Source organism: Grampus griseus (assembly GCF_964374135.1).
Source record: "Grampus griseus genome assembly, chromosome: 2".
Classification (NCBI taxonomy): Eukaryota; Metazoa; Chordata; class Mammalia; order Artiodactyla; family Delphinidae; genus Grampus; species Grampus griseus.
Window position 1 is genome coordinate 114,707,372 of NC_139018.1, and position 13,982 is coordinate 114,721,353.

The 13,982-nt window shown below is 42.3% G+C and overlaps 1 protein-coding gene across 8 annotated transcripts in view; it reads right to left on the reverse strand.

Moving 5' to 3' along the window:
• The window catches only part of PARP6 (poly(ADP-ribose) polymerase family member 6), a 28,201-nt gene continuing 14,219 nt past the window's right edge, over positions 1–13,982 (reverse strand). For 5 of the 8 annotated variants that reach the window (XR_014296412.1, XR_014296413.1, XR_014296414.1 and 2 more), the window contains 9 exons: positions 12,644–12,769; positions 11,310–11,375; positions 10,299–10,366; positions 8,955–9,003; positions 8,612–8,724; positions 7,773–7,845; positions 1,411–1,490; positions 954–1,017; positions 710–782 (listed from right to left, as the gene is read on the reverse strand). Coding sequence is in view for 1 of the 8 variants with exons in the window: in XM_082649208.1 (XP_082505334.1) it covers positions 252–354; positions 698–782; positions 954–1,017; positions 1,411–1,490; positions 6,990–7,059; positions 7,773–7,845; positions 8,612–8,724; positions 8,955–9,003; positions 10,299–10,366; positions 11,310–11,375; positions 12,644–12,769 (897 nt within the window). In the remaining 7 variants the exon portion in view is untranslated. Of the gene's footprint in view, positions 355–697; positions 783–953; positions 1,018–1,410; positions 1,491–6,989; positions 7,060–7,772; positions 7,846–8,611; positions 8,725–8,954; positions 9,004–10,298; positions 10,367–11,309; positions 11,376–12,643; positions 12,770–13,982 lie in introns of those variants that run through there. The other 3 variants (XR_014296415.1, XR_014296417.1, XM_082649208.1) reach the window with 2 other exon arrangements.

Sequence of the window (13,982 nt, forward strand, 5' to 3'; positions counted from 1 at the left end):
TTTTATTGTTTTATTTACAAACAGGGTGAAGTCAACTGGGAAAATCGGGTAGGGAGTCAGTCTGGGCCATCCAAATGTGGAGTGGTTCCTGGGTCAGTCTCCACCATGAAGGCCGCCTCTTCTGTCCTTTTCCTGCCCCTTGGTAATGGCCTCTTGATTCCTCAGGGCAGCCTCGGTTGCTGCTCCTGAGCCCTTTTATGAGGGCAGGTGGATCCTGGGGGAACGGGGGTGGTACGAGGGCTGGGGCCCCCTCAGTTTGTGTAAACCTGAGTTCCGATCACACGCATGATTTCCTTCTGTATCTTGGGGTCCTGAGTATTAATGTTGGCATCGCCCACCTGACCATCCTCATATCTGCCAAAGATAGGGCAAGTGTGAGCATAAGAGAGAGAACAATACCAGAGTAATGTCAACCAATGGAACTGCATTTGGAGGTGTGGCCATCCCATCCAAGAAGTCAAAACCCTTTCTTGAAACTCTTTAGGGTGGAAGAGATTCAGCTTATCTGGTTTCCTCTCAACAGACCTTTATCTATACCCATCCCTATCCTCCAAGGGGAAAGTCCCAGTGCCAGCTCCACTCAGGTAGCCAGAGACAAGTCTCCGATAACAGAAACAGACTTTCCCAGTAGTCACATATCATTATGCTCTCACCCTCACTCCTCCAAGTAATTCCCAAGGAACCCTCCTAGACTTACACAAAGAAGAACCGTGTGCAGACATGGTCGGACACAGGGCACACCCAGATGTTCCCATGCTTCTGGAGGTCCTTAGATGTAATCACTGGGAAGAGAAGGGCCAGAAGTTATACATATAATGCTTGGGTCAGAGAGTCCAGGCAGGGAAGGGAAGATATGATGCTTCAACATCAACCTTGGCTGGATCATGTGCCCAAGTTGCACCAGAAATAAAGGTTGGGGACCCAGAAAAACAGGGACTGGGTGAGATACCTACCTTCACAAAGTGCTATACAGTTTAGATTCCGACTCTGCAGGAACCTTGACTGAATGGATCGGGTCTGGAAAAGGAGAGCAGAGCCAGGTAGATGGTTATAGCTTTCCCTAGAGAGGCTAGTTAGCTGGTAATGGTTGGGGATGGGGATTGGGATATCCAGCCACCCCCCTGAAATTTTTGCTTTCCATAATCAATCTGGATGAGTCCAGGCTTCCCTCTTTACGTTTTCATGTCACTGGATTTAAACTCAGTCTCTGCTTTCATACTTATGACTGAGGCCACAGATGACTCTAGTAATGTGTTCATCTTAGAACATATCTGATTCCTTCAAATGATCTTTAAATCACCCACCACCACCACCTCCACCACCACCATTGTTTCCCCATCCATCTCTGTAGCCTAAACTTATCCCAGGGGAAGGGTCCTGCCTCAGTGGAGCAACGGCAACTAATAATACCTGGGGGATGGTATTCATTCTGTTATATCTCTGGACCAGCTCGTCCTTGGAGGGCATCCTGTGCTGTCCTTTTCCCATTCCTGTCACAGAAAAACAAACCAGTTCATTCACCCATTCCTTAGTCAAATATTTACCGAGTGCCTACTATGTGCCAGGCACTGAGCTAGAGACGCTTGGTGATACAGCAGTGAATAAAGCAAACAGCGTATCTGCCGTCACAGAATTTAGTCTGATGGAGATTACAGGAAAGGAACAAATAATTACAACAGAGCATGGTAAGGGTTATGATGGGGAGAATATAGAGCACTGTGTGAGCCAGAGGAGAACTAACCTAGCCTCGGGGTTTGAAGAAGGCTTCCTGGTGACAGCTATGCTGAGAACTACAGGATTAGGAAGAGTTAGCTAAATGAAGAGGGAAGAAGTATTCTAGGCAGAGATAATAGGATATTAAAAGGCCTGGAGGAAAGACAAAGCAGTGTGCCTTAGTTTGTACCAGCTTAGTTGACGGCAGAGAAGTGGTGAGAGATGATGTGGAAGAGATAAGGTAGGATAAGATCAAGCAGGCCTAATAGGCCATGTTAAAGCAAATGGAGTTTATCCTGAGAACATCTGGGAATCACCGAAGGGTTCTAAGACAGGGAGTAACACAAGAAATGAGTCAGGAATGAGGGGCCTAGGAGAGTGGTGACATCAACACCTCGGGTCAAATGCCAGGCTGAGTGAAATGAGTGGAGAGGAAGCAAGCAGAGCAAGTCAGATCTGCTCTAGTTCAAAGTTACATAAAAAGCTCTGACCAGGGTCATTCAGAGAAAAGGGAGAAAGCAGAGCAGTTAAGTGATGAATAATTTTCCACAGGTAACCACAACGGCAACTACCTTGAAGAGTCCTGCTTCCTTCAGAAAGTCCTCCCAGACTTGAGGGAGAGGTGCCAATTCACTCATTTTCACCCTATCTAAATTCATAAATCCTCCGCCATCTTTACCCCTCACTGAATAGCCCTGTTTATAACATTTATAGATTCATTCTGGATTCTTCCTACTTAGATGTGCAACAGTGCTTGTGTGCCTCTATTCCCAACTCTTTCTGGCCTATGATTAGGACTTCAGTCTCTGTATTCAGCTTTATCACAGGCCCAGCCTTATCACAGTCAGGGATGAGTCTGTGTATGAGACCATGAGACCCAACAGGGAGACGGATGAAGATGGGAAATGATGCTATCATTGCAGGCCATAAGCAGGGCACTTATCTCACCAGTCCACCCTGGAACTTTCTATTATTACTAACTCCACACTGCTGCAAGTCTTGGTTTTGTGATAGCCACGGTATAGAAGTAGGGATGATAACCACTGGACTGACATTCTTCACTGCTCAGGCTGTCAATTCATCATGCACTCACACTGAAGCCCCATGACAGATTTACTGCCTGAACAAAATTTAGGGCAATGAGAGCCTCAAGACTTGAATTGCCAATTTCTTTCTCCTACAGGACACCCACCACCCCTCTGTTTACAACTTCTCCATTAGCCTTAACTAGGTTTAGCTCTGCATCCAAACATGATGACTTTCTCAGCCTGGGTATTTCAGTGCACGGTTCTGAGTGAAATTCCCATTTAGGTTCTATCCCAGACGTTAAGAGAGAACAATCTGATTTCTATGGCTGGTCTTAGAGATGGCCCTTATGATATAATCCAAATCTTGTCCCATCCCAATCCTGTTGCACACTGTCCTGACCATAATGACCCAATCATCTTCTGTCAGTTTCCCTGAGACCAGACACCCTGAGAACCTGGAGGCCAGAATAATCTGCTTTGTGTCCAGAGTATACACTTGTAAGAAGCTTCTAAACACGACTAAACACAAAGATCGAGTTTACCATCTCCTTTCCCACTGTCCCTCATTTTAACCTGCTCACTATGGCCAAGTCATTAGGGGCTCCGCTAGTCAAATGAATGCTCTCTATTTACAATGACCCCCAGAGGGCACCCAATGTCACTAGGCTACAGATACCCTGAGGAAAAATAGAGAAAACCAGAGCAGAAAGGGGTGGAAGGAAACATACAAAGAAGACAGAGTTGGCCAAATGCTGGAGTTAACTAAAATAACTTGGACATTTACACACATCTCACCCAGTATCAGAGACTCTCACATATCTATGGGGCTCTCAGACTCAGTCATTCAAGCAAAGCCTACCCTGTGAGTCCAATATAATGATAAGAACACTGGCCTAGAAGTTAGGAAAACTGGATTCCAGTCCTAACTCTGCTACTTAGATCTGTGTGACCCTAAGAAAGTCATTTAACTTTTCTGTGTTATCTACTTTCTTACCTGTAAAGTAATAAGAGACTGGACAAGATGACCTGTAATTCCAGTAGTAAAAGCATAAGGTATTTTGTATCTATAATCAAGTCGACCTTTGGAGGGAGAAGGATGGTGCCATATGATGTTTTTACGTTATCAGTACATGAAGAAGAAAGTTAAGAAGTCAGTAGAGATTCCTGGCTCCATCTAATAACTAAAGGTATTCAGGCACTCAGTAATAAACAAAGGCCAATGGGAGAGGAGAGAGGGAGAGAACAGGGAGAAAACAGACAAGAAGAAAGAATTTTGTGGGCAGTAAAAGCCAGGAGAATCTCACTACTTAGAATTAGAGCTCAATTAGAGGGAGGCTCAGGCTGGGACAAAGATAAAAATTGTGGAACCTAGACAAAGCCAAAAGAGTACCCTGATCCCACCCTGACTGTGGACCCCAGGCACAAAGAATAAGATTCATTCACACATTCAATAAATATATATTCACTGGGCCCTTACCCTTCTTGGATTAATCATAACCTTTGGTTCACAACACACTATCATTTATTTAATAGGACAATGAATACCTACAGACCTAAGAACGAAATCCAAGAACTAAAACATTAACAGTGACTTACATCTAAGTGCTCCTAACTCTATCCCAACTATCTGCCTCCACTTGGGAGGTATCCACTATCCCAAAATTTGAGTTATTTTTTTCTTTAGTTTTATCATGCACACGCACGTAGCTAAATAATTTTAATTTTTTAAATTAATTAATTATCTATTTTTTGCCTGCATTGGGTCTTCATTGTGGTGTGTGGGCTTCTCATTGCGGTGGCTTCCTTGTTGCAGAGCACAAGCTCTAAATGCACAGGCTTCAGTAGTTGTGGCTCATGGGCTCAGTAGTTGTGGCTTGTGGGCTCTAGAGTGCAGGCTCAGTAGCTGTAGTGCACAGGCTTAGCTGCTCCGCGGCATGTGGGATCGTCCCGGACCAGGGCTCGAACCCATGTCCCCTGCATTGGCAGGCGGATTCTTAACCACTGCACCACCAGGTAAGTCCTAATTTTAATTTTTGAGCAACATAAAAAAGGCATCATACAGTAGTCCTCTGGGCTTGCCTTTTATTTTTTTACTCAACTATTATTTACTCAACATTTTTTCCATGTTGCTGAATGCCACTGTTGGTTCATTTTCATTGATGAATAATAATCCATTGTAAGAATATATTAAAATGTATTTATCCATTCTCCTGATGATGAGCACTTGGGTTGTTTCTAAGATTTGCTGTTGCAAACAATATTACTCTGAACATTCATGTACACACCTTTGGGTGCACATATGCAGAAATGAAAATGCTGGGTCACAGGGATAAAATTTCTCAGCTTTATGAAATTTAACACCAAATGTTTTCCAAAGTGGTCGTACCAATTTATATTCCCGTAAGTGATAAACCAGATCCTGCTTATCTGCAACCTCTGGTACAATCAGAGGTATTATCAGATTTTTTGATTTTTGCCAATCCTCGTAGATGGTACATGGTAAGTGATTACGGTCTTGCTTTTACTTCCTTGATTAACAGAGGATGAGCAGCTGCTCATATTTTTTGGTCATTTCTTCAGTGAGATGCCTGTTCATGCTGTTTGCCTTTTTTTTTATTGGGTTGTCTTTTTCTAATTTGTAAGAATTTTTATAATGCATCTTTATTACTAATCTTTTATAGTTGTGTGTGTTACATATGTCTTCTGGTTTGTAACTTGCGTTTTCACTTTCTTAAGGTGTCTTCTGACGAACAGAAGCTTTTTGTTTTAATAAAGTCAAATTTACCAATCTTTTATGATTTGTAATTCCATCTTTTTCTATTCTCTGGGTGATTTTGTTTAAGACTGGGATAATTTGTTCTTTGAAAGTGTGACTTAAGACTCACTTGTAAAATTATCTGGGTTTAGCAGAAACTAACACACCATTGTAAAGCAATTATACTCCAATAAAGATGTTTAAAAAAAAATTATCTGGGTTTGGTAAGTTCTTTGTTTTGTTTTGTTGTGGCAAATTTGAAACTACTATTTCAATGTATTTTACAATTTTAGAGCTATTCAGGCTTTCTATTTCTTCTTGAATCAGTTTTGTTAAGTTATATTTTTCTAGGAATTTATCAATTTTGACAAAGTCTTCAAATCACTGGCATAAAGTTGACAGAATTTTATTAGCTTTTAAAATTTTGCTCTATCTATAGTTATGTTCCCTTTTTCATTCATAATATTATTTAATTGTGCTCTTTTTCTTCTTAATCAATCTAGCCAGGTTTATCTGTTTTGTTAGTTCTTTAAAAGAATCATCTTTTGGCTTTTTTGAGCCTATCTATTGTACCTGTTTTTATTTCACTGATTTTGGTTCTTACCTATATTAACTCCTTTCTTCTACTTCGTTTGGTTTATTCCGTCGTTAGAGACTTTTCTAGTTCTGTTATTCTGGAACTAAGTGTTATCTTTATAACAGTTACAATTAATGGAGAATACTAAATAGTAATTTATAAAAATCTAGCACTGGCCCCTTCATATGGTAGACATGCAACTATATGGTGGCTCACTTTTATATAGAGACTATACAGAACAAGAACAAAAGAAGACTGAAAAGGGACTCCGACATAAACTTGAAACAATGAGAGAGCTAAGTCAGATTCATTTTCTGAGCTGGATGCAGCTGAACTCATCTCCTGACTAGAATCTGGACATTGTTTATGCCTTATCTTTGGAATAAAATGCTTCCTCTTGCATTCAACGTGACTAATATAATAGTGTATGATTATACATAGTTTAAATTTTAAAAGGTGGTTGACAAGGAGGAGAACAATGTCTTCAGAAATGTAAGCCAGTGGAAGGGGCTCAAGCCTTCAAGTGCATTCATATATAAACTCGCATGCACGTGGTGTGCACACACACAATCTATAATGACAGGCTAATGCCAACACCAAAAATGTGTTCTCCGAAGAGCCTAGTTTCATTTCCCAGTTATTCCTTAACCCACTCCCAGGACCAAGGCCCCACAATGAATAAAACGATCCCTATGGAGAAGAGGATACCTAAGAGAAAGGGAGATAGTTTGCCTCAACTTGCGAAGAATCTAAATTCCTAATGAGAGAAAACAGAGAAAGATTATGTATCCATGATTGGGGAGAGAGCTGACACAGACCAAGTGTCCATGATGGAAGAGGAGACAGCATAGGATTATGTATTCACAAAATGGATGCAATGTAAATAGAGTCAATGTAACCAAAGATTATTTCTTACCTGAGTATCCAAAGGAAATACTGGAGATGGGGCTCAGGTAGATGCCTTTGCCATAGGCTGCTCCATGCAGCTTGCAGGGAAACACCAGGATGAGCAATATGAGCCTGGGCCCACCCATGGCTGTGTATTAGGCAGCCACAAGGCTTATCCAGCCCTCTGTCCCTCCATTTAATCTTCTCACTCGCTCAGATAACTTTAGGCACCTACTCTTGAAAAGCTGATTGGCTGAAAAGTGGATGCAAGTTAACCCCTTTGCCTGTGAAATAGTAGATATTGATGCCTTGGAGAGTGAGGAGTGGCAGAGCCACTGAGTCAGTTCCTCAGAAGACATGCTCCTGTCCCTAGGCCTTGGTATATATGCAGATCCCCACCCTCCAAAAAGGAATGCAGAACAGGCAGTCAGGAGGAGGAACAATAACTATTCCTTGGAGTCTTGCAGGGCAAAGAAATGTCTCCTATATCAACTATCTGAATGAATAGTCACATATATTGAAAAGCTCTAACAAGTTAATTTATCACAGTGGCTGCAATCAGCAATTTATTATTTCTACCTACAGCTATATGCCCATTCCTAAAAACACCAAAAAACACAGGCTAGGGTCAAAATACAACAGCCACGTTCATTCTATACACATAGTTTCAACTTCCTCCCTAGCGAAGCCTCACGGGAGGCTAGGTTTGAGGACACTGAGGCAAAAACAGTTGAGTACTCTAGAGAAGACTTCAAAACTGAGTGGGGCAGGGAGGGGAGTGGAGAGAAAGGGAAAAGGGGCACAGCCTCACCTGCAGTTTGGTGTAGGATGCATTGACCAGCCCATTGCGCAGGATCGAATGCCAGTTCTCAATGTGGGACCCACTGTAAGGCAGGGTAGAATATATGTCTCCTCATGGAATGAGGTTCCCAGGAGCACTTCCAAGACTGCCACTCCCACCCATTCTCACACTCACAGGACATGAAGATGGACACAAATAAACCTAGCAATGGATATGCACATGGATATAGTCACAGGCATGCAAGATGTGTGTGTGTGTGGCTAACCCTTACATTTTAATATACAGTCTCCTTTTCTCTTCCATGCTTCAAACAGTCCCATCCTAAATCCTCAACTGCTGGTTCAATATTTTCATTTGCCTATTATCCTGATATCTCAAATTAAACAAATTCATCTCAAACTCAACACGATTATCACTGATCCCAAATATGGCTTCCAGTAATGAGTTCACATCTCTTTTAAGGAAAGGGTACCACCAACTCCCTTTAAGTGACCTTTAATCTCTCTTTTTCTCTCTCTCCTCTCACAACTGGGCATAAATTGCTGATTTCCTTCAAAGTAGCTTTCAAATCTATCCCTGCTATAATCTGTTCCTTCAACCACATATTTTTATATGTAAAAGTCATTTCTCCTCAACTACATCACAAGTAGCTTGAGAGTAAAGACCATATCTTATGTATCTTTATCCTCTACAGCACCTACCACAATAGCATGTAGTATCTGTTGACTGATTGGTTGATGGACATAGATAACACAAACTCATATGCCTCAAGTGAACTTGCCTTCCCACCCCTCTACATTATTTCTGCCTTATCCAGCACCCATCCCCAGCCCCGCCCCACTCCTCACTGGAAGGCAAAGGTGCTGCCATAGAGCTTCTTGGCGGTCCGGAACCGAGCCTCCTTGGCGGGAGGGCTGCTCAGCAGGAGGAACTGGTGTGAGGTGTGCATGAACTTCAGCTGCTGCCCAGGGTGGGGGTGGGGTCAGGAAAACAGAGCAGAAATGGAGATCAGGGAGGGAAGGGAGCAAACTAGGCTTGCACTGACCCCAAAGAAATGAAATATGTGTAGGCCCAAAGACTACTGAGACAAGCCCAACCAGGCAGGTCTAGGACCAATTCAGTTAGCTGGTTTGGAGCCCCTCCCTGCCCCTCACCAGAAATTTAGTGTTTAGAGGGAGAATGGTCACTTACCCTGCTGAGAGGTAGTTTGACAATGTGTGACCTGTTACTAGAGATGATCCTAGGACAAAACAGAGAAAAAACAAAAAGGTAGAATAAGTGTGTGGTTAGGCCATCCTGAACAAAGCAGCAGCCTTGCTCTGCCCCTGGGAGAACAAGCAAGGATTCCAGGGCTGTTTGAGTCCAGGACACTATCTGGATATTCCTGTGGGTGGTAATGTTTGTGTATAAAAATGTAAAAGCAAAGTTACTGACCAGGGACCAGCAAGTTACTGGGTAAACACAATGGATGAAAGAAAGAGAGAAGTGGGAGGTGGGCTGCTACATCTAGGGAGAGAAAAGGATAGAACAAAAGGTCAGCACAAGAGGTCAGCTACCAAAAAATGTTAGAAAGGTAGGGTCTGTATTAGAATGGTGACAACTTACACTTGGGATTTAGAAACTTAGAACTGGGGCTCAGGAGCCATCCTGCCTGAGCTCAAAGGAAGGCTGAAGGCTCTCAGAGATGAGGGGAATGGAAAGTTATTGTTTGAGCTGCAGAAAAAAACCAGAAGAAACTAGAACAAACTTCCTGAGGATTTGGGGACAGACTGGGCCATATGTAGGCTGAACTTAGAGGACAGGAGAGAACAAAGGCATAAACTGTTGAGGGCTCAGCAAGGGAGTATTATCTCTTATAGTGGACATGGTTTTTTTCTTTTGTGCTTCACTCATGTACCTGTGATGCCATCCTGGATGCTCTATACCTGGTCATTCCTCATACTAAGAGGGAGCATGTTGCATTGAGAAAGTACTAATGTCAAAGGCTGACTAGACAGAAGGAAGTAAGCTAGAAGGGGAAAGCTATGTCAGGAAAAGAGAAGAGAAATCAAGAGAACAGAAATCAAGATCAGGGAGGGAGGGCAAGGGGTGGAGGGAAGTAGAGAAAGGTCAGAACCTTTGCTAGGAGAAGGGAGTAATAATAGTGCTTCAAGGCTCTGGACAGTCAACATCAACAAGGAAGGGCTTGAGATATGGAAAGGGCATAGAAGAGGGAGACAGACTTCTCTGCATGCATAGAAACCCTAACTGAAATGAAGTGTTAATTCCGACATGCAAGCAGCACTCAAAAACCTATTGGGAAACAAGAAACACCTGAAGAGAACTTGAGACATCACATTAGAATTTGTGGGCTCTTTGTAGGATCCGAGTTCCTGTCAAGGGCAGGTGTATCAGTAAAACCCAAGAAAGAGCAGCCATAATATCTATAACCTTGGGAAGGATGCTGAAACCACCTCTAAGAGAAGGTGTAGGCTCCATGTTTGATACTATGCCCCATTCCCCCACCCGCCAAAGGATGAACCATTCTACTCATACCACTGCAGAAGAGGATGGGCCAGGGGATCCAGCTTGTCCATCTGCTTCTTGATTTCCAGATATGAGCCCTGTAAGACAATGGCCGTAAGGTTATCTCCCAGGAGAGATGGGAGCCCTCCCACTTTCCACAGACTATCAGGGCCCAGGGCAAGGTAGGCACTGAAGACCATACCAAACCAAGAGGAGATGGGCTTCCCACCCTCAAGGACCCCAGTCAGGTTGGGAAGACTCATAAATAAATATGAAAATGACCGAAAATGCTTACAAAACAACATGCAGGTGGGTCTCCCTCATTTTATGCAATTCCTACAGCCCTAAAAAGTTGATTATAAATCAAAATAAATAAATAAATAAAATCAATGTCCCAGAAAGATTAGGCTAAGGAATCCTGTGGTAAAACTTTACATAAAACATAACAGTCCTTCTGACAAGTAAATCATCCCTCCTGGGTGTATGTTATGTGTTAATCTGAACTGTGATATATAGGATTTGCTGAGAAGAGGCCCACCTGTAAATGTGAGTACAAATGAATGTCTATTCATGCAGAGATTGCAGACGAGGGGTGGGGAAGTCTGGTGAGAGACAGCCTTGAGTCAAAGGATGGTCACTGCTCCATGTGGCTGCCCCACCCCTAGAAGGATAGAAGATGTAGGCCCCTGGGTCTAGTTCCTTACCTCCAAGCCCCCCTCCTCACCCTCCCAACCCTGGACAGAGGTCTTTCCCTCACTTCTCTAATGCCCTAAGAATTATGGAAAAAACATTAAATAGGAACAACTTGTGAAGGAACTAGCAGCAAAGGTAAAGGTTGAGAGATACATAAGGAGTGAGAAATAGGAATAACAGAGCTAACAAAACAGAGAACAAAGACTGAGAAGGCTAAAGAGGGAAAACTAAAGAGAATACAGTGAGGGATTTGAGTAGCATCTCTATATCTTCACTCCACTTGCATGAATTTCAAACAGAACAGGGCACTTGAGTGGGCAGGCAGGGGACAGGCAGAGGGTAGAATACCTGGGTCATCTCCCGGATGGACATCACACTATCCAGAGCTTTCTGAAGTCGCTCATAATTCTTCTTCTGTGGAGAATCAATGGGAAGAGAAGAACCAGATGAACAAAAGTGGAGGAGAGTAAGACATGATGAAAAGGATGGGCCAGATGTACAAAATAATTCTAGGCCCCAGGGAAACAGCATAGTATGTCATGGAAAGAACACAGATTTAATGTCAGAAAGTTCTAGAATCACATGCTAGTTCTTTTTTTACCAGCTGAGAGTAATAGGGTAAGTTACTTAACCTCTTAGAACCTCAGTATCCCTGTATGTAAGTGATGATAAAAATTCCCACTACCCTCAGAGAGATGACCTGAAGATTAAATAACGTATGTAAAGAACCTGGTATAGTGCCTGATACATAGCAATGAGAGTAATAGTGAAGCACTGTGCTGGGTACTTGTGATGGTTAATTTTGTCAATCATCAATTGTGTCAATTTGGGCCATGGGTGTGTCTGGGTGTGGCTGTGAATGGGTTTCTAGAGGAGATTAACCTTTGAATAGCAGATTGAGTAAAGGAGACTGCCATCCCTATTCAGGTGGGACTCATCTAATCAGCTGAAGGCCTGAATAGAACAAAACAGCTGAGTAAGAGTGAACTTCTCCAGCCTGACTGCCTGGAGCTGGGATATTGGTCTTTTCCTACTTTCAGACTGGAACTGAAAAATCAGCTCTTCTTAGATCTCAAGCCTGCTGGATTTTGGATTGGAACTTACACCATCAGCTCTCCTGAATCTCCAGCTTGCCCACTACAGATCCTGGTACTTCTCAGCCTTCATAATCACATGAGCCAATTTCTTACAATAAATTTCTTTCTCTAAATATCTACTATTGGTTCTGTTTCTCTAGAGAACCCTAACTTATACAATATTTTATATATATTATCTCCCATTTTTATAACAGTAGATATTATCTCTTTTTTACAGATAAGGAAATTGAGGTTCAGAAAGGTTAAGTGATTTGCCTAACACCATTCAGCTAGGGAGGAGCAGAACCTCAAATGGAATCAACGTCTGTCTGGCTCCAAAGTCTGTATTATTCCCTATCATAACGTAACTAATATTAATCGTTCTCCTCTTCTTCTGAGAAACTCAGAAGTTATTATTTATCTTATAGTATTAGTTATGTTTAGTTATTTATTCACTAAAACGGCTAAAGCAAGAGTTCCCAAGAAACAAGTGCTCCATTTCTTCTGTCCCCTTATTCCAAGCTGTTGGAATGACAGCCCAAAGTCTTCCACTGTCTTTTAACACCTCTGTTCCTGAGTCCTGATTTTCTTCCCAAGCAACTATACCTTAGGATTAAAGGCCAGAGTCTTGGGATCAGTGGGGTCCACCACAGAGGGATAAGGCTCAAAGATGATGCTCTTTCTAGGGGACTCCAAAGCTGCCCTACACATGGCCACCAGCAGATCCACCACCTTAAGAGAAAGGAGAGAAAGGGGGCAAAAGCTAAATGATTTCCCAGTGCTGGGAGTCACACAGTACCCAGCATAGGTCTACCTTCTGGAGGTTCTCAGTATTTCTCTTTTTTTTTTTTTTGCGGTACGCGGGCCTCTCCCGTTGCGGAGCACAGGCTCCGGACGCGCAGGCCCAGCGGCCACAGCTCACGGGCCTAGGAGCTCCGCGGCACGTGGGATCTTCCCGGACCGGGGCACGAACCCGTGTCCCCTGCATCGGCAGGCAGACTCTCAACCACTGCGCCACCAGGGAAGCCCAGCATTTCTCTTTTTAAAAGCAAATATGGAAAAAAAAAAAAAGCAAATATGAGGTGTGGAAGAGGGATGGATTTGGAGCTTGGGATTAGCAGATGCGAACTATTATATATGGAATGAATAAACAACAAGGTCCTACTGTATAGCACAGGAAACTATATTCAATATCCTCTGATAAACCATAATGGAAAAGAATTATGAAAATGGATGTATATATATGTATAACTGAATCACTTTGCTCTAAAGCAGAAATTAACACATTATAAATCAACTATATTTTAATAAAATTAAAAAAAGACAAATGTTTATGATTTTTTCATTAGAAAATATAACCTCATTATAAAAATTCAAGAACAATGTTTAAAAGGGTGATTAAAAAAAGAGGAAAATCATCCCCTTGCCCCCAAATCTCACTCCTCACAGGTAACTACTGCTAAGTTTGATGTATATTCTTCCAGATGTTTTCCCTACAGAAACTGTTATTTTATTATATAGGCAATAAAAAAAAAAGAATTCTTTATACATACTGTTGTGTTTTCTTTTTTATATATGCTATAATTTTCTATCCAAAAATTTCTACTGCAAAGGACATACCATCATTCTTTAACTGGACCCTGTACAGAGGGGCTTGTATCCACTTTTTTTTTAAACTATTATGAACAATACTAGGGAATTCCCTGTAGGTCCAGTGGTTAGGACTCTGCGCTTTCACTGCCCAGGGCACAGGTTCAAATCCTGATCGGGGAACTAAGATCCTGTAAGCCACGTGGCGCAGCCAAAAAGTAAATAAGTAAAATATTTTAAAAACCCACTATAGTGGGGTTTTTTATACTATAGTGAACATCCTTACACAGAAAAGCATTTCTGGAGATTAAATTCCAAGCAGTGAAACTGCTGTGTTCCCCAGCCTTTCTTGATC